Source organism: Microcaecilia unicolor, chromosome 8, assembly GCF_901765095.1.
Source record: "Microcaecilia unicolor chromosome 8, aMicUni1.1, whole genome shotgun sequence".
In the NCBI taxonomy this organism is placed as follows: domain Eukaryota; kingdom Metazoa; phylum Chordata; class Amphibia; order Gymnophiona; family Siphonopidae; genus Microcaecilia; species Microcaecilia unicolor.
This window is the reverse complement of record NC_044038.1, coordinates 63002111-63021341: the sequence shown is the minus strand read 5'-3', so window position 1 is coordinate 63021341 and position 19231 is coordinate 63002111. Positions and strand designations below refer to the sequence as shown.

Below are 19231 nucleotides of genomic sequence, written 5' to 3'. Positions count from 1 at the left end.
ACGTGTCATTATCCACTCCTCACAGCTGGTTCAGTTGGCCTTTTTGTGCCTTCCTTTTTTTTTCTCTTACTACCTTTTTCAGGGTTTACCATATTTTATCCTTCCCCATATATTATTTTAGATTACTTTTGCTTTTTTTCTAAGTTTTCTTTGTTTTTACCGCACTCGCTATGCCATGTTTAGGCCTGAGCTCCAGTCGTGTTTTTCCCTTTTCTCTTTTTTGGTGCTCTTCCCTTTATTTAGCATCATTGAGTAATTTCATTTGACAGCAGCTGTTTTTCCTTTCATGTCATCGAAGGTTCCCAGTGGCTTTAAGCACTGCACTTGGTGCAACAGGACCATTTTTGGCAAGGACACCCGTTTTTGGTGTCTGCAGTGTTTGGGGCCTGATCATACCCCTTCAAACTGTATTTTCTGCCTTCATATGATGAAGAGAACATAGTTGGCCAGAGAGGCTCAGAGAGCAAAACATTTTGGAGCCAGGTCTGAAGCCTCAACGTCGGTGTGAGCAGGGCTTTTTTTGATGGGGTATTTGGGGGTACTGAGTACCGTCACCTTTTCCATTGTCTGCTAAAATTGACCCCTGGTCTCCAAGTTTTAATGAAAGAGTTCAATTCTGTCTTGTCACAGATTCTGTGACTGGTTGCAGGGGGCCTGGCTATTATGGGGTGTGTTCCTTAGTGATCACCTCACCTCTGAAGGGTGGCCAGGCATTTGAGTATCATCACCTTTTTTGCTAGAAAAAATGCACTGCTTCAAGCTCACATTGTTTTGAAATCCTCAGACACCATCACCATGGTCCCTCTCCTGAGCTATGCTTATCGCCTCCTATCTGGTACATCTTCTTGGATTTCTGCATTCCAAGTGCATCACTCTGCACTTCTTCGCATTCAGTTTTAACTGCCAGACCTCTGATCATTCTTTTAATTTTTGGGGATCTCTTCTCATGGTTTCTACTCCCTCAGGAGTATCCACTCTGTTGGCTATCTTTGTGTTAAACTTTTCTTTTAACCCTTTATCAATGTCTCTCACAAATATATTAAGCAGAATTGGCTCCAGCACTGACCCGTAAAGCAGTTCCTTTCCTCCAAGCGAATTCCATTTGCCACCACCCTCTGTCACCTCTCAGTAAACCAGTTTCCAATCCAGTTCACCACTTTGCCTATGAGAAATCTCCCAGCAATAGCGCCTCCCCTTTCATTCCAAGCTTATGGATATCTTCAGATTCTCGTTCAGCTTCTCCATTTGTGCTGGAGGTCCGTGTAGATACATGTTCCATCTTCTCTTTCCAGGACAATCCATATAGCTTCTTTCTTTCCCCAGGTTCCCTGCATTTCTGCCGGTCTGATATTATTTCTCACATACAGTGCCATTCCTTCACCTTTTTGGTTCTCCCTGTCCTTTCTAAAAAGATTATAGCCCGGTATGGTTACATCACATTCGTGGAAATCATTGAACCATGTCTCTGTAATGACAAAACCCAAGTCGTCTTCAAACATCAGGGCTTGCAGATCTTGAACCTTTTTACTTAAGCTGTGAGCATTTGTGTTGATTGCTTTCCATGTGTTATTGAGTTTAGATAGTTTTCTATTTTAACATTACCTTCCCCACTACTGTCATGTTTTTCCTGAGGGTGACTTTCTAAATTCCCTTGCTTCCTTTTGTCACCTCCACCCTCTAGTACCCAGATTGATGCCAGGGAGAAAGTTGCTAGCCTTGGAAGAAGAAAAACTGGAGGTATTGCCAAAAGGAGCATCAGATCCATGAAGTGTCAAAATCTCCTCTAATAGCACTGCAGAGTCCTCCACAGAGTTGCCAGTAGTCTCACCACTCCCTCCAAATCCTCTCAAGGGACTTGTGGCTACATAGGCACCCTGCAGAGTTCCAACAGCAGTCACATCAGTGTCTCCCATTTCAACCATTGCACTTCTCAACTCTTACAAGGGTGCAGGAACAGACCCAGCTACCTCATCCAGTTGCAGGAACAGATCCAGCTACCTCATCCAGAGAGCTGTTGCTTCAAGAAATATCTAGTCTGAGGAAAGATGCCAAGTTACCGGACAATGGCATCAACTCAGCAGAGCAAACCAACTTAATCCAGAGCACTTAGGTTAAATGTCAATCTGTCAGACCCAAAGAAACAACTGACTGAGAGAAGAGAGGAAAAATTCCCGTCAGATCTTGTATTTAGGCATAGTCAAAGAGCGTCCTGCCAGCCAAGGTAAAGCTGCCACCATCTTGCTCCCCCCCCCTTTCATGTTACCATTAGATTGACTTTTTGAATGGTTTCATGGGCTATGCAAAGAAGAAGCAGCCTCAAAGCCTTCAATTTCCCATTGGATTAAGGAGATGATAGGAGTAGTTTACCTCCTGAATTGATAGAGTTCAGGCAACTTCTTGGGTAGCATGAGTGGTCAGCCCAGAGTATACAGAGTATCTGCAGAGTGGTGACAATCTTTGCTGCATTCTTTTGTGAAATATTACAAGATTGAGTCCAGGCCAGAGGAGGTGCTGCCTTTGGCAGATCCATGTTGCAGGGAAATTTGTCTTCTGTACAGTTAGGATAAACGTTTTGTACATCCCATCTGTCTGGACTGGTCTAGCAGGATGATACAGAATGTGAAAGTTACTCTTTCCTAATAATTTCCTTTCCTTGAGTCCTGCTAGACCAGTCCAGGAACCTACCTGGGAACATGGCAGAGTCCTGGTAGCCTTTAGCTTTGGGCTGCTGTTTTTCTTGTTCATTGTACATAGTTTTCATCAATGTTCTGATATCTACAGAGAGCTGCCTGGTTGTTAATGCGTTCCACATGTATATAGGGTCCTTTAGATAATTCTTAGATTTGGCATTAGCATAGTGGAGTGTTCCTGGCTGTGCCTGTAATTATACTGATGATGTAAATCTTCAAGTCTCTGCTGATAGGGGTAGATAATCCATCAGTCTGGACTGGTCTAGCAAGATAATAAAGAAAGAGAAATCATCAGGTAAGGTTAGATTTCACAATATCCCACACAATCCTCAGTGTTTGTGGCAAGTTACAGAAAATATAAACAGCTAATTTGAACAATTATAAACATTAATACAATATCTGACATAAATTACCATATTAAACAATCATTACTAGTTAAGACTGCAAGTATATAGAGGCAACAGGCCAAGAAAATGAGAAAGTATATAGGGGAAAACTATGCATGTGTGGGAGGGCTGAGGAAGAAAGTATTTGTGGAGGAGGCGAGAGAGGCTGAGGGGGAGCAGATTTCATTGTCGTTCTCATGATTGGCTTTGAGTGTACCTGACCAGCTGGGCTGGCCATTTCATTGCAGGGGGATCCCCCTTTTGTAGAATTCCAACCACTTATCCAGAAATAGTGAAAATCACTGTTCTGACCTGTGGAAAAAATTGTCTCTTGGTTTTGCAAATGGCAAAGGAGCAATTATTTCTGGATTTGGATTTTTAATTGCTTCTGGAATTGTTGGAAACACCCTGCTTCAGTCTGTATGAATGTACATTTTGTCTTTCAGGTTTGGACATTTTCCACATGGTGGTATGTTAACTGTGCCAACTGTTGTATAAACTGTGGAAAGATAGTGAAGCAATAGTTTGAACAACAGAGAAATATTGGGTGTGGTTGCCCAAAGCACCAGAAAATTTTAACTTGGTAGAGTAAGGTGCTTTACTTATTAGATCTGGAGCCCTTGTTTTAAGTGGCTGGCGAGGATCCATCAGTTCACCCTTTGAAATGCTGCCCCCACCCAGCAAGAAGAAGTGTCAGAACAATGTCATGGAGTCAAATGCTAAGATGCAACCATTGCAGCATGGTTATACACTTTGGTATGTGTTTGTTGCCAGATAAGGATTACTGTATGATTCAATACAGATATATACTGTTTTATATTTTTACTTTGTTTGCAACTGGAGTATGCCTTGAACCGAATGACCTATAAATATAAATTAAAAATAAAAAAAATGCGCAACCAGAAGCCACACCTGTATACTTCCCTTCAGAAGTAAAGATGATTCTTCCTGTTGTTTGACTTGAGACAGATGGAGGCCATCCCCCATTGCTTTATATCACACTGGTCCAGAGCTTTACTTAGGAGCAGGTACTCCAGAATATTCTTTCTGTGAGCTATAGGGAGTACATGTCTGAGATCTCTACTACCTCATTATAGAAAAATCTCTGCTTAACAAATTAGATGTAATGCTCCATATTTAGCTATTTGGTACAAGTTTGAATGAGGTGTAATCATAAAAAGGTAATAAATAGAATTAAAACAAAACAAAAAAAGGAAAACAAGCTGATACCTTTTTTTTTTTAATTAGACTGGCAATGCTGATGAGTCAGAGAAATTGAAACAAATCTATGTAAACTTGGAAGATGTAATGGAACAATTGATAAATTGAAGAGTAGCAAATCACCTGGACCAGATGGCATATATCCCAGATAGAATTTAAAAATGAACTTGCAAAACTATTGTTAGTAATATGTAATTTAGCTTTAAAATCAAACATGGTAGCGGAAGATTGAAGGGTGGCCAATGTAATGCCAATTTTTTTAAATGGTTCTAGAGGCAATCTGGGAAATTATAGACCAGTGAGCCTGACGTTGGTGCCAGGCAGAATAGTAGAGACTATTATGAAGAACAAAATTACAGAGCATATACATGTATATGCTCTGTAATTTTGACCATAATTAAGTAAATAATATCGCGTTCATTGTTGATTTACTACTACTACTACTTAGCATTCTATAGATTTAAATCTTGAATTGATAATGAATGTGACTGTCAGATTAGATGGACCATTCAGATCTTTATCTGCTGTCACTTACTATGTTACATAAGCAAGGATTAATGAGAAATAGATTTAGTCAAGGGAAATCTCACCTCACCAATTTATATTTCTTTTAAAAGGTGAATAACCATGTGGATAGAGGTGAGCTGGTTGATATTGTATATCTGGATTTTCAAAAGGCGTTTGACAAAGTACACTCTGTGAAAAAAATTAAGAGTATAAGTTCGCTCATAGTCTATGCTTGCTCTGGGATTTTCAGGTTATCTCAGCGCGCTGGTTAAAACTATTATTTCAGAACAAGCATGGAAAATCAAATCCTATACATGTAACCATTACCTCAGAGCAGAAGTTGCTCCTAGAGATGCAAGCCTGTTCAAGCTTAGTGATAAAATCTGCACACGTGTCTCTCTTTGGATCCAAGCAGATTCTGTGAATCCTACTGAATAAAATGTGTGTCATGACTCTAGCGGTAGTACCACAAGAATACCGCTACAAGTTGCAACTGCTATTTTGAACCTGGAGCCAGCATGGGCAAGAGCAACAGTGGATTTCTTCTGCCTGCCCTATGTTAGACCACCCGGGGAGGGGGGGGGGGCTTACAAAGGGGATCCTCAGGAGAGGGTGACAATCCGTAATTGTCACTAATATCTCTATACACACGTAGCCTATCATGGCAGTGGTCATAATGTGCCTTTAACTGTTAACCAGACATCAAGGGTGGTTGGCTGCTGATTTTAGCCTGTAGAAAATTGACATGAAAAACTGAAGAGTTTAGAGACTAGAGGAAAACACACCAGGTTTGTCATATGAGTAGCTTGGAGGTTTCAGTGTGTTCTTTTTTAACTGGGCCCTGACTGCCTCCTCTGTAGCCAGGAATAGAGTTCATATATACAGCTGCTGCTGTTAGCACAAAGGGACAGCCTGCCACCTGCTGTTAGCACTAATCTTTTACATCTCCATCTTCTCTGACTTGAATGCATTTTGAGGGGAATTTTAAAACTATTCCCTTTCTCTTACTACTTTCTTATTTTTCGTTCCTTTGTTGGAGAATTAATTTCCTCCTCTTATTTAGGTGGGAAGATATCAATGTAGGCTACAGGTAAGTAGAGTTATTTTTCCACAAGTCCCAAGCATGTGCTAAAACAGTAGCTCATGTTGATAACTTCCCCCCCAATGTGGATTCTTTTCATGTCCTCCTCCTTCCCTATGGGTTTTGTTTTCTGTCCTTGCTCACCTTAATTAGCTGTCTCTCTCTTACTCCCTTGTGCTTTTGCTTGGCTTTAACCTGTCTTGCACAGTCCCCTGCTCTCACTTGCTTCCTACCTACACCTTTATCCAGAGCAGTAGAGTAGAATCTTTTTTAAAATAACTATTTATTGTTCTTATAGAGAGACAGGAATATAAATTGGGGTTAATATTCAAAGGTACTTATGTGGTCAGTAGTGGCACCGGCCACAAAAAAAAAATTCTTTTTAATTTCCAAGGACTGAAACAAATAATTTGGGACATATAAATCATTATGCAATGAAAACCGTCTGAAAAGGAGTCAGGATTTTGGGGCATTCTGGAGGTAGTGCCACTTAGATATCTAATTTATACATATAAGCAGTGATATTCATCCACTAAACATAAAACAGACCACCAAGCAGGCTGCCCAGATAGCAGGTAAACTTGAAATGTCTTGGATTTTTCAACTTATTGTGGCTATTTAGCTATGCTATCTAAGGGCCTATTTAACTAAACCACGCTAGCAATTCCCAGCGCGATAAATGAGTGGAAGATCATTCCATTCCTATGGGCTTCCTCTCATTTGCCATGTGATAATCTCTAGTGAGGCTTTGCAGAAGAAGCTCTAAGTGCATAGAATCACTGAATACACATATGATTTGAAATAATCTAAGTTAGACATTTTAAATTATACATACTCTATACTGCTGAATACTGGCTATATATAGTACACTTCCAGATTGATATTTAGTGCAGTTGTCAAATGAATATCAATAGGTTGTTTTTTTTTTTTTTGTTAAACTCATCACTCTACTATATCTACTAATTATAAACATTCGTTAATAAGTATCAGTGTTGTCTTAAAAAATAATACATTTTAGGCCATGTTCATGTTGTAGCAAATATTAGCATGTGCTGAATACTATGCTGGTCATAGAAATATAGTGGACTACGCAGTGGACTAATATCAGATAATGCACATTAAGTTTTAAACATGGCCCATAATCTGTGATGTTTTTCTCTTCTGTGTAAACATAGATGTATTGCTCTGTAGTTAAGCAAAGAAACCAGAAGATGGGATACATCATGTAAGAAATATGTTGAATATAATTGAGGTAGTATCATTTTCATAATGTTAAGAACATAAGAATAACCGTACTGGGTCAGACCAATGGTCCATCTAGCCCAGTATCCTGCTTCCAACAGTGGCCAATCCAGGTCACAAGTACCTGGTAGAAACCCAAATAACAGCAATATTCCATGCTACTAATCCCGGGGCAAGCAATGGCTTCCCCCATGTCTATTTCAATAGCAGACTATGGATTTTTCCTCCAGGAACTTCTCCAAACCATTTTTAAACCCAGCTACGCCCCCCCCCCCCGAATGCAGCGTGGGCCACCCCGGCGAAAGGACCCCCCCCCCCCAGGTGCACGCCGCACGGGCCTGTCCTCCGTTGTTCCATGCTTCTTCTCTGGCCTGGAACAGGAAGTAACCTGTTCCGGGGCAGAGAAGAAGCATGGAACAATGGAGGACAGGCGCGCGTGGCACCCCCCCAGCGGCGTGCACCCGGGGCGGACCGCACCCCCCCCCCCCAAGGAACACCACTGCACAGAGGTAGAGCTTACTGAAGCTATACATTGTACTACTACTGTACACGCAACACGGACAGTCGCTATTCGACAGAGTTTACAATCTACTCAAGGCAGACAAATAAGGGATTAGGGAGTTACGTATAGTGGGAATGATTAAAACAGAAATGGATACTGAACAGGTGAATAGAGGTTAAGAGTTTTAAAAGCAGTCTCGAAAAGAACCAGTTTCTTTCTAGTAATGAGATGTAGTTGCTGTGTTAACCCACATGGATATATAGATATAAAGGTCAGTAAACGTATCTGCAACATTAGGTATTGGGCTAACCTGCTATATTTGTGATTCGATTTCTCTGCCTTTTCTAGCAGAGTTGATGCTGTATTCAGAAAATTGAATTAGGACTTGTTACATCTCTCCTGGATACATTGTTATTGAGTATCAGTGTCACTGACCCTGTATTTGAACAGTTATAAAATTAAGTTTAAAGTGAAGTTCTATTTGCCATTATGACCAAACTGCATATTTTATGTCAGTTATCCTCATTTGGAGTACTGTTTTTATTAATATATTTTGCAAAATAATTCCTTATATATATGGTCTAAAGTGTCTAAACATATGGCATTAATTTGCCACCATATTGGCAACAAATTCAAGAATGGAAAAATTAATGCAGTTTGAGTATAAAGAAAAGGATACCTCAGTGTTGCTACAATCTTCTTTACTTCCTAGGTTTGAAGACCTACTTGATATCTGGTCGAAGGACAAGAGAATCCAGCTGCAATTGCTGCTCACAGATATTGTTCTCTGCTCATCATACTGGAGACAACTCGAGTTCTTCCTTGAAATTACACACTGCACTATCTCCAGAGAATACGGACAATCTATCACAGGCTAATAATCACCCAGAGAAACACAAGGTTAGTCTCACAGGAATACGCCCACACTTAAATGATTGTTTCAAATACTTGTGTGGGGAAGATGGAAGTATGTGAAAAATCCCTCACAGTTCTTGACATGGGGCAGGTATTATAACCTTCACAATTTGTTTTCTTCTAGGAGTGTCTATCAGTACACCAATCTAATTCACAGGCTACAGTAGCACAGGCTTTCATGATTACCTTTCCTTTTAAGAACTGGGCACATCTCTTCTACATCATAAGAAATCCTAGAATTGGTTAGGTGACAGACATCCAAATTAAAATTACAAGAAGTTATAGAAGAAAATTGACACACTACTAGAAGACATGTATTGGCTTTATGATAGAGCGGAATGAGAAAAATATAGAAACATAACTTCTTGAAGAACAAAAATGTAAAAATATAAAGTTATTGTCAAGCTAAATGAACTGTTATGTAATTGTTTTTTAGTGATTTAAACTACTTTAGCCAAACAGCATGGCAGTTCTTTGTAGTGTTTCCAAGGAGTTTAACTTTAATGATCATCTTAACCTATAGACTGATCTGGATTAAGGAGGTGCTCCTGCTTGTCATAACATTCATTAGTGGCACGATTAATCTATTATTCAGCACTTCTGAGCCTGCTTCCCTTGGGTTCAGAAAGCTTGGAGGGAGCAGTGAAGTTAATTAGACAGACTTGCCTTCACAGGAAGTAATGAAATTGAATTCTTCTGCTTTCAAAGGGACTCCTGCCATGATCTTTATGGTTAATATGACCCCCAGAGTCCTGGTCCTAAGTGAGATCTCAACAGCTTTGTTAAAAGGATCCAGCCAAGAGATAATAGCTGCAAAAGACTTTTTATGTAGTTGTTTTTCACATCTGTGCACCAAATAAGCTTAGTTGTGCTAGATTTTAAAGGGTAGTTATATAGCCTTTGTCTGAGGAAAAGAGACGCAATATTCATTCTGCCAGTATATAGGGTGTTATAGTAATTTCTCCAGGTGTTAGTTACTGAAATATAGAAATTATTAAATAAGTATGATGAAATTACTAAGTATTGAATTTCATTAAAATATATTAAGGGAGTAATTTTATATGGTTTATAGCATTTTCCTCCAAGAATTTGTCTAAACCCTTTATAAACCCAGTTATGATAACTGCGTTGGTCACATTCGAGCAACAACGTCTGCAGCATTAATTGTAATAAGATATTATCCATTTTGTTGTAATGTGCCAGTGTGACTCCATAGCCAGAGTTGAAACTGTCAAGAATACAGCTACACACAAGGTTTGTAAGTAAAACAATAGCTTTATTAAGTTCAAAGTAAGAATTTTCCAAGTCTGTTCTCTCCACAGGCTGGATACTCTAACCAAACAATCACTTGGACCTTTTCTATAGTTTCTTTCAGCCCTATCCCTGACAGTACAATTCAGTATACGCTAGTGTTTCATCTTGCTTCAGGGTCAGTGGTGTGCTGGAGCCGCCTTGCATCGGCTCACAAGAGCCGGTTGTTAATCTTTCTACCGACTTGCGAGCCGGTTGTTAAATATCGTGAGCCGGCTCTGGCTCTCCTCCCTCCCTCCGGATCTGATCCCTCACCGACTCCTTGTTCTTCTAATTCTTCAGGGCAGGCAGTCTTGCCTGCCAGCTGACTCTCCCCCGCTGCCGATTCGCGCTTTAAAAATGGCCGCCGAGACTTCCAGAGGCGGGCTCGTGAGACTTCTGCTGAAGTCTCGGCGGCCATTTTGAAACGCGAATCGGCAGCGGGGGAGAGTCAGCTGGCAGCAGGCAGGCAAGACTGCCTGCCCCAAAGAATTAGAAGAACAAGGAGTCGGTGAGGGACCGGATCCGGAGGGAGGGAGGGAGGAGAATTCGCTGACAACTCGAGAGGGGGTGGCAGGGAAGAGAAGGGAGTTGCTGGGCATGGATGGAGGGAGGGGAGAGAACTAAGGGTAGCGCTGGGTATGGGTGCATGCAGGGCAGAGGAGAGGAAGGTCACTGCTGGACATGGGTAGATGGAGAGCAGGGGAGAGGAAGGTCACTGCTGGTCATGGGTGGATGGAGGGCAGGGGAGAGAGAAGAAATGCTGGGCATGGATGGAGGGGAGGGAAGAGTGAGGAAGGAGATGAGTTGAGGGGAAAGGAAGAGAGGAGAAAAACTGCACATGGATGAAGAAAATAGGCAGAAGCTGAGGACCAGAAATGAAGAAGAAAGGAGGAAAGGAAAGAAATAAATGGAAAGGAAGCCCTTGAAATGGAGTTAAGAGGACAGATAGCAGCAGAATCGGATACTGGGCCAGCATGATCAGAAAAACAGTCACCAGACAACAAAGGTAGAAAAAAATCATTTTATTTTCATTATAGTGTTTGGAATATGTTCACTTTGAGAATCAGGTGCTCAATATTAAATGTTTATATTTATTTACTTATTTATGGAATTTTATCGCACATTAAACATGAATTAGATTGGAACCTGGGATCATTTAATTTTTTTTTCCTGGAGGAATGCATTGCCACCCCCCCCCCCCCAGGCTCTCTCCCCGGCTAGAGCCATCTCTGCAATTTGGGGGGGGCGCAGAGGGGGACCGGGGAGAGAGCCTGTTAAACATTTACCAGCACACCACTGTTCAGGGTCCATGCAGCCAGTCCTGGACATGGCTTCTACAGGTTCAGTACACACTTACTTGATTCCTGTAGTCTGTCTCTTATGCAGTTTCACAGGTTTAGTTGACCCTTACTCTCTTAACTTAAAGTTCTAAGGAAATTTGTCCTACCTCTGTGAAGCCTCTGCTTCTAGCAAACACAGACTGCTGAGGGCCCAGGTACCACAGCCAATTGGGAGGATTCTTTCTTTCGTGGCCTCCCTGATCTGTCTTTCTCCAGGGTGTTCAACTTCTTCCCTGCCTGAGCCCAACCCTTCCTGACTCAGCAGGTTAGCTCCACATTTCCCTAAGGTGGCTCACTCTCAGCATCAGTGAGGGAGTGATTATGAATAGAGAATGAACACAGGGATGGGGACCCACGGTAAGTCTTCGGTAAAAGGAAAACAATTGGCGCGTTTACCGTGGGTACTGGAGCAAAACTTTTTACCGCCCAGCAGAAACAGTAAAACATTTTGCTCTCAGGATGGAAGGGGGGAAGGTGCTGGACCATAGGGGGAGGGAGGGCTGGCTGGAGGGAAGGGAAGAAGCGCTGGATCCATGAGAGGGGCTGGAAGGAAGGGAGATACTGGACCCATAGGGGGGCTGGAGGGAAGAGAGAGAGGTGCTGGATCCGTGGGGGGGCTGGATCGAAGGAAGAGAGGTTGCTGGACTATGTGGGGCAGAGAGGGCTGGCTGTAGGGAAGGAAGAGAGGCACTGGACCCATTGGGGTGCTGGAGGGAAGAGAGAGAGGCACTGGACCCATGGGGTGCTAGGGGGAAGAAGAGAGGCGCTGGACCCATTGGGGGGCTGGAGGGAAGGGAGAGAGGTGCTAGACCTGCAGGGGGAAAGCGAGAGAAGGGAGGGGAAGGGAAAGAGATGCTGAACCAAGGGGATGAAGGAAAAGGGAGTGGAATACTGAACACAAAGCAGAGGGAGGGAGGGAGACACATTGGTGTGGGTGAGTTAGTGAGGGGAGAAGCTGGACACAGGGAGCTACACAGAAATGGGGAGATGATGGGCATAGAGGGGAGCATAGGGACAGGAACACAAAGGGGAGATGCTGCATGCGGATGGTATATGGACACAAAGGGGCAATGCCATACATGGGTGGGGAGTATATGGGCACTAGTCATGGGGGAGAATAGGAACACAGAAGTGAGATGCTGAACTTGGGGGGGGGGGCATAGGCACATAGAGGAGTGATGCTGGACACTGGTGGGGATAGGGACATAGAGTGGTGAGCGTGGGACCACCTTGATTTGAAAAATAAAATAATCAGACAACAGAAAGTAGAAAAAATTGTTATTTTCTCTTTTGTGATTATAATATGTCAGATTTGAAATGTGTATCCTGCCAGAGTTGGTGTTAGACATGGCTGGGGCCCAGGGCAGAAATTTGGGAGGGGACCCTACAAGGCTGTGCCGCTTTCAGCTTCCAGAAAACGTAGTGCTCTGTTTGATCAGGAGACAGTTGCCCCAGTTGCACTTCCCTAATACCATCCCTGGCATGTGTCATCTTTATATTTTGCACAGTATAGAAGGAAATGCATCTCTTTCTATTTCTTTGGTGTTGTACTACATGCGAGATATTGCTTCTTGGTTTAATTTATGTTTATCACTTTTGGTCAGCTATTAAGTATTTGACATTTGTGTTCTGTGTGCGTGACCAAGGTGTTATGTTAGCATGAATTTTCTATGTAGCATTCTCTAGTAATTGGCTTGTTCAGTTTTCCCGATAGTGAAGGGGAAGGAGAGATAAGAGTTTTGTTGATTCTTGTACTGTATTGTTTGCAATTTATAAAACAGTTGTACAGAATATTGTTTCTTTTTGTATTTTAATAAAATGATTTAAATATAAAATCATAACTGTTCGAGGCTTGTGCAGATGGGATCAGACATCACTGATGGGCAGGGGACAGGGACAGAGCTTGTGAGGAAGGAACGGGGACAAACTTTTTCCCCATGCCATTCTCTAATTAAGAGAACCCATCCATATACCACTTAGTCCCGCACAGCCATCTGAAATGTCTTAGTGCTATTTGGAAAGATAAACAACTGTTCCTCTTTTCTCATCTCTCTCTTCTCCAGCACCGCTAACCTGTTTAGTCTTTCTTCATGGGTAAATTATTCCATGCCTTTTATCATTTTGATTGCCCTTCTCTGTATCTTTTCTAGTTCTACTCAGGTCTGCTCTAACCACTTATGACACTCTGGGCAAATTTTTATGGATGCCCCTTCTCCCCTGGTCCATCGGCACAGCTTTCTTAGTCCCCGCCAGCCAAGACACTTCTTGCTGAAAAATGAAATGCAGTATATAGGATGCAGAGCTACTGTCTAGTAGAAAATGACACGGGGACAGATCCCATGAGGACGGGGAGGGGATGGGGACTGAGCCCGTGGGGACGGGAACAATTCTGCAAATGTACCCGAGCAGACCCCACAGAGTTCGTAAGTGGTGGTTTATTTGCGTGTGACTTTTGATCAGCACGACTGAATCACAGTCCTTCAGTTTGACATTTGCAGAATTGTAATATAGGCTCTTTTGGATGAATTATCCATTTGACCCCTGATGTAGGCGGTACGATATGCTGAAACACGGACCGTGTCGGGTCCCTTAATACCTGTATCAATAAAGTATTTCTCCATAACATCTCCAGTGATGGATTCGTCCTTTGATCAGCCTCTACTTTTTCCTGTTTAGTCTTTCTGACGTAGAGGTTTTCCCTGTTTGTGCACTCGGAGTATAAATCTGGCATGGTGGTGAAGACTGAAGCTTGAGGAAGGGCTGCTGACTACCCTTATTGATGAGTAATGCCTTCATGTGCACCTTTGTTATGACCAGTGCTTTTTTTGTGCCGGTACGCACCGGTACAGCATACTGGCACCTTTTTTTGAAGTCTGGCTCACCTGCCCACTCCCTTCCATTCGTGCACCCGTGCTCCCTGCGTTGAAGTCTTTTCTTTACCCAAAGTCGCGGCACACCGGCAGTGAAAGCATCAGGCAGGCAGGCTTTGCCTCCTTGTCACTTCCCTTCCCTCTTAGCGCCCCGCCTTCCTCTGATGTAATTTCCTTTCCGTGAGGGTGGGACACGCTGAGAGGGAAGGGAAGCGATGAGGAGGCGAGCCTGCCTGCCTGCTGCTTTCACTGCCGGTTCGCCGCGACTTTGGGTGAACAAAAGATTTCAACGCAGGGAGCACGGGTGCACGAATGGGAAGTTGGGGAGCTGAGGGCGGGCAGGTGGGGGTTTGAACGATCTCGGGGGCAGGTGGAGACTGGGGCGAGTCAGTGGACAAGGAAGGGAGGGGGAGGATAGGGGCAAAAGAGAATCGCTGGACATGGAGGGGAGGGGAGGACAGGGGAGAGAGGAGAATCGCTGGACATGGATGGGAGGGGAGGGCAGAGGGAGAGGAGAATTGCTGGACATGGATAGAAGGAGAGTGCAAGGGAGAGAGGAGATTTGCTGGGCATGGATTTTAGGGGAATGCAGGGATGAGAGAATTGCTGGACATGGATAGGAGGGGAGGGCAGGGGAGAGAGGAGAATCACTGGACATGGATGGGAGGACAGGGGAGAGAGGAGACATGCTGGCCATGGATGGGAGGGCAGGGAAGAGAGACTTGCTGGACATGGATGGGGGGAGGGGAGGGCAGGAGAGAGAGGAGACATGCTGGCCAAGGATGGGAGGGGAGGGCAGGGAAGAGAGAATTGCTGGCCATGGATGGGAGGGGAGGGCAGGGAAGTGAGAATTGCTGGCCATGGATGGGAGGGGAGGGCAGGGGAGAGAGGAGAATCGCTGGACATGGATGGGAGGGGAGAGCAGGAGAGAGAGGAGAATCGCTGGACACGAATGGATGGAGGGGTTGGTGGGGAAAGAGGAGAAATGCTGGACTTGGATGGAGGAGAGGGGAGAGAGAATTACTGCTTTATATGGATACAGGGGAGGAAAGAGAGAGGAGAAATGCTGGACATGGATGGAGGGTAGGAGAGAGGAGAATCGCTGGACATGGATGGAGGGGAGGAAAGAAAAAAGAAGATGATACACATGGATGGCGATGAGGGAAAGGGAAGAGAGGAGACAAAATGCACATGGATAGAGAAAATAGACAAATGCTGGATCCATGTTATACCTCCTCCAGTCAATTCCACAGAGGAGGACCCAGCTTTTACTTATGGATGTAGGGCATGCAATGAAGAGGAAAGGAGGAAAGTAAACAAATAAATGGAAAGGAAGCCCTGGAAACGGAGTTAAGAGAACAGATAGAGAGCAGCAGAATCAGAGACTGGGACCAATATGGATTAAAAAACAAAGTCACCAGACAATAAAGGTAGAAAAAAATCATTTTATTTTCATTTTAGTGTTTGGAATATGTCCAATTTGAGAATTTACATCAGCTGTCTTATTTTGCACTGAGTATACTGGAGCTGTAACAGCTTACAGAAATTATTTATAATGAAAAAAATCACGTTGTTTTTCTCTCCTATACTAGTATAATATTTTCAATGATGTCTGTTTATATGCACCATGGCTGATATAAGGGGTGTGGCTATCGTACGGGTGGAGCCATATGTGGTGACCCCGCGCATAATGAGCACTGGGACAAGAGCAGCAATCTTATCCATAAAATGCAGCACTGTAAGCATGGCCTACATCCAAGGGTATCATAGGAATTAGGGAAGTTCTGGCAGCTTCATTCTCTGACTTTCATTGCTTCTGTGGAGGCGGGGATAGTCCCCAAGGACTGGAGAAGGGCAGATGTGGTCCCGTTCCACAAAAGCAGAAGTAAGGGGAAGTTGGGAACTACAGGCTGGTTAGTCTGACCTCTATGGTAAATAAATTAATGGAAACACTTCTAAAACAGAGAATAGTGAGATTTCTAGAATCCAATGGATTGCAAGACCCAAGGCAGAATGGTTTCACTAGAGGAAGGTCTTGTCAGACAAATCTGATTAATTTCTTTGACTGGATGACCAGAGAGGTGGATCGAGGGAAAACATTAGATGTAGTGTACTTAGATTTTAGCAAAGCTTTTGAAACAGCTCTACATAGTTGACTTATAAATAAACTGAGTGCCCTTGGTGTGGGCCGTAAAGTGACTGGGTAGAGTTTAGCAAAGCCTTTGAAACAGCTCTGCATAGTTGACTTATAAATAAACCGCGTGCCCTTGGTGTGGCCTTAAAGTAACTGACTGGGTTAGGAACAGGTTGAGTGGAAGGCAGCAGAGTAGTGGCAAATGAAGCTCACTCTGAGGAAAGGGATGTTATCAGTGGTGTGTTAAAAGGTTAGGTTCTTGGGCCAGTTCTTTTTAACATTTGTGTAAGTGATATTGCTGAAGAGCTATCTGGTAAGGGTTGCCTCTTTGCAGATGATACCAAAATGAGCAATAGAGTAGACACACCTGATGGTGTGGATAACATAACGAGGGATTTGGAGAAGCTTAAAGAGTGGCCCATAATTTGGCAGCAAAGATTTCATGCTAAAAAAAATGCAGGGTCAAACATTTGGGCTGCAAAAACCAGAGGGAGCGATACAGTTTAGAGAATGAAGTACTTTTGTGTGTGAAAGAGGAGCGGGACTTGGGTATGATCATATGCGATGATCTTATGTTGGCCAAACAGGTAGAAAAGGCAATGGTGAAAGCTAGAAAGATGTTTTTGTGTATAGGAAGAGGAATGGCCAGCAGATAATGCCTCTGTATAAGTCTCTGGTGAGACTTCTTTAAAATACTGTATACAGTTCTGGAGACTGCACCTTTTAAAAAGGATGAAGTCAGTCCAGAATGCGGCTACTAAAATGGTCAGTGGTCTTCATCATAAAGCATATGGGGACAAACCTAAATATCTCAATATGTATATCTTCGAAGAAAGTAGGTAGAGGGGAGATATGATAGAGACGTTTAAATACCTCTGTGGCATAAATGCACATGAGGTGAGTCGTTGAAAGGAAGCTTTGGAATGAAAGGGCATAGGATGAACTTCAAAGGGGTCACGCTCAGAAGTAACCTGAGGAAATACTTTCTCATGGAAAGGGTGATGAATTTGTGGAATGGCCTCCCAGTGGTGTTGGAGACAAAGATGATATCTGAATTCACGCAAGCTTAGGACAAGTACGTAGGATCTCTGAAGGAGAGGAAGGGACAGTAGATGGCATGAATGGGCAAACTGGATAGTCCATATGGTCTTTATCTGCTTTCATTTTTCTATCTTTCTTTGTTTCTATTACAGGCTGGCCATGTCCTGGTCAGACTTTGGTAGAACCTCTATTCTGGGAGCTTTGACTTCCTCTGCCCAATGAGTTTCTTCTTGGGTACATCCCACTCATTCAGGATGGTGCAGCTGGACACTTAAGGAAGGTGAAATTTAGTCATACCTGTTAATTTCTTTTCCTTTAGTCCTGTTACACCATCTTGAGATCCTTCCTGGAAGATTTCGGTTCATGGGAATACATTGCGTACTCTGCATCTCTTTATGATTTCATAAGCAAAGCAATTAATTGGCATTATTTATGGCTTCAACGGTTGATGGGACATGGATGTGGTATTTTTGACCATCTACTTCTTTGGAAAGGCATACTGCATTTTTCCACAGAGCACTAGCCCTTATAACAGTGATGTCACTGGGAAAAGTCAGTGTCTCTACCTCCTGCTGGTAGGAGGGGAATACAACCCAGTCATTCAAGATGGTGCAACAAGGACTAAGGGAAAGGAAATTAACAGGCATTACTAGATTTCTCCTTTGCCATTATCCTTTGAAGGTACCTCCATGTGAATCATATGTTTCTGAATGACTACTTTCTTCCCTTAAATTAGTTCAAAAGATTTCTTCTTTGGGAACTAGAAGGTACAATTGAGCATCTTTATCTTTGGTTGAGTGTCAGCACAGCCATTCCTTTTTAGAATGGTATTAATCATTAAACTGTGAGTTTTCTAGATATTATGCAGGAGGTCCAGTATCCTATTGGTTAGAGATACATAGCTACAACTTGGCTTTTTATTGTATGATCATCTGAGAGCAACGATAGCTATAAATTCTGCATTCAGTTGTACAAACCATGCTCAAAATTCGATACCAGTTATATAGATGTTAAATCTTCACTTGAGTTCTACATTACCAGCAGCTAGATTGCTCACATTTTCCTTCCTCTTCAATGAAACTAAAAGAACTACTGCTGTTATAACTAGAAATTTATTCTGGACTAGCTGTGCAAATTCGTAAGTTGATTTATGTATTTATTTGCTACATTTGTATCCCACATTTTCCCACCTATTTGTAGGCTCAGTGTGGCTTACTTAGTACCGGAGAGGCGTTTGCTGACTCCGGTGAGAACAAATACAAAGTGATGTTGTGGTAAGATAAAGTTTGTGTGGCACAGCCACAATTAGGGAATCGTACAACGGAAGAGTTTAGTTATGTCCATTGCGTACGTATGTTTTGTTGTGTCGCAGTGATCAGGCATTTAGGTTGGATCGGTAGGGTATGCCTTTTTAAACAGGTTAGTTTTTAGTGATTTCCGGAAGTTTAGGTGGCCGTGCGCCGTTTTCATGGCTTTTGGTAATATGTTCCACAGTTGTGTGCTTATGTAGGAAAAGCTGGATGTGTAAATTGATTTGTATTTGAGGCCTTTGCAGCTTGGGTAATGCAGATTTAGATATGTTAGTGTTGATTCTGATGTATTTCTAGTTGGTAGGTTGATCAAGCCAAGTTGAGGAGTATAAATGGGTCAGCTGTTAAAATGTCCATATTTTGGTTAGTTGTCAAGCTTACCGCTGCTATAAGGAGTTCAGTGTGTCCAGAAGATCTTTGACGTATGTTGTTGTGAAGGTGCTGGGAAAACCTAGGGTGGAAAGGATTACCAAGATGATCAATGTTTCATTGTCACAAGAGGTTTATCCAGTCTTAAGCAAGCTGTCATACCACCCATTCAAAAAAAGAATAATTTAGATCCTTGTGCACTGAGCAACCTCCAACCAGCTTCAAACTTTACTCTTACTAAGATGGTCAAAATGGCTTGAGGACCTTCTAGATGAGTATTCCATTTTGTATGTTTACGTGCAGATTTTTGCTACAGACATGGTATGGAAA

At 42.8% G+C, this 19231-nt stretch overlaps 1 protein-coding gene across 2 annotated transcripts in view; it reads left to right on the top strand.

Annotated features, from left to right (window-relative positions):
* ADCY9 (adenylate cyclase 9) overlaps window positions 1-19231 on the top strand; it is a 330545-nt gene that overhangs the window by 185691 nt on the left and 125623 nt on the right. For both annotated transcript variants that reach the window (XM_030212364.1, XM_030212363.1), the window contains exon 2: window positions 8342-8529. In XM_030212364.1, coding sequence (XP_030068224.1) covers window positions 8342-8529 — 188 coding nt within the window. The remainder of the gene's footprint in view (window positions 1-8341; window positions 8530-19231) is intronic.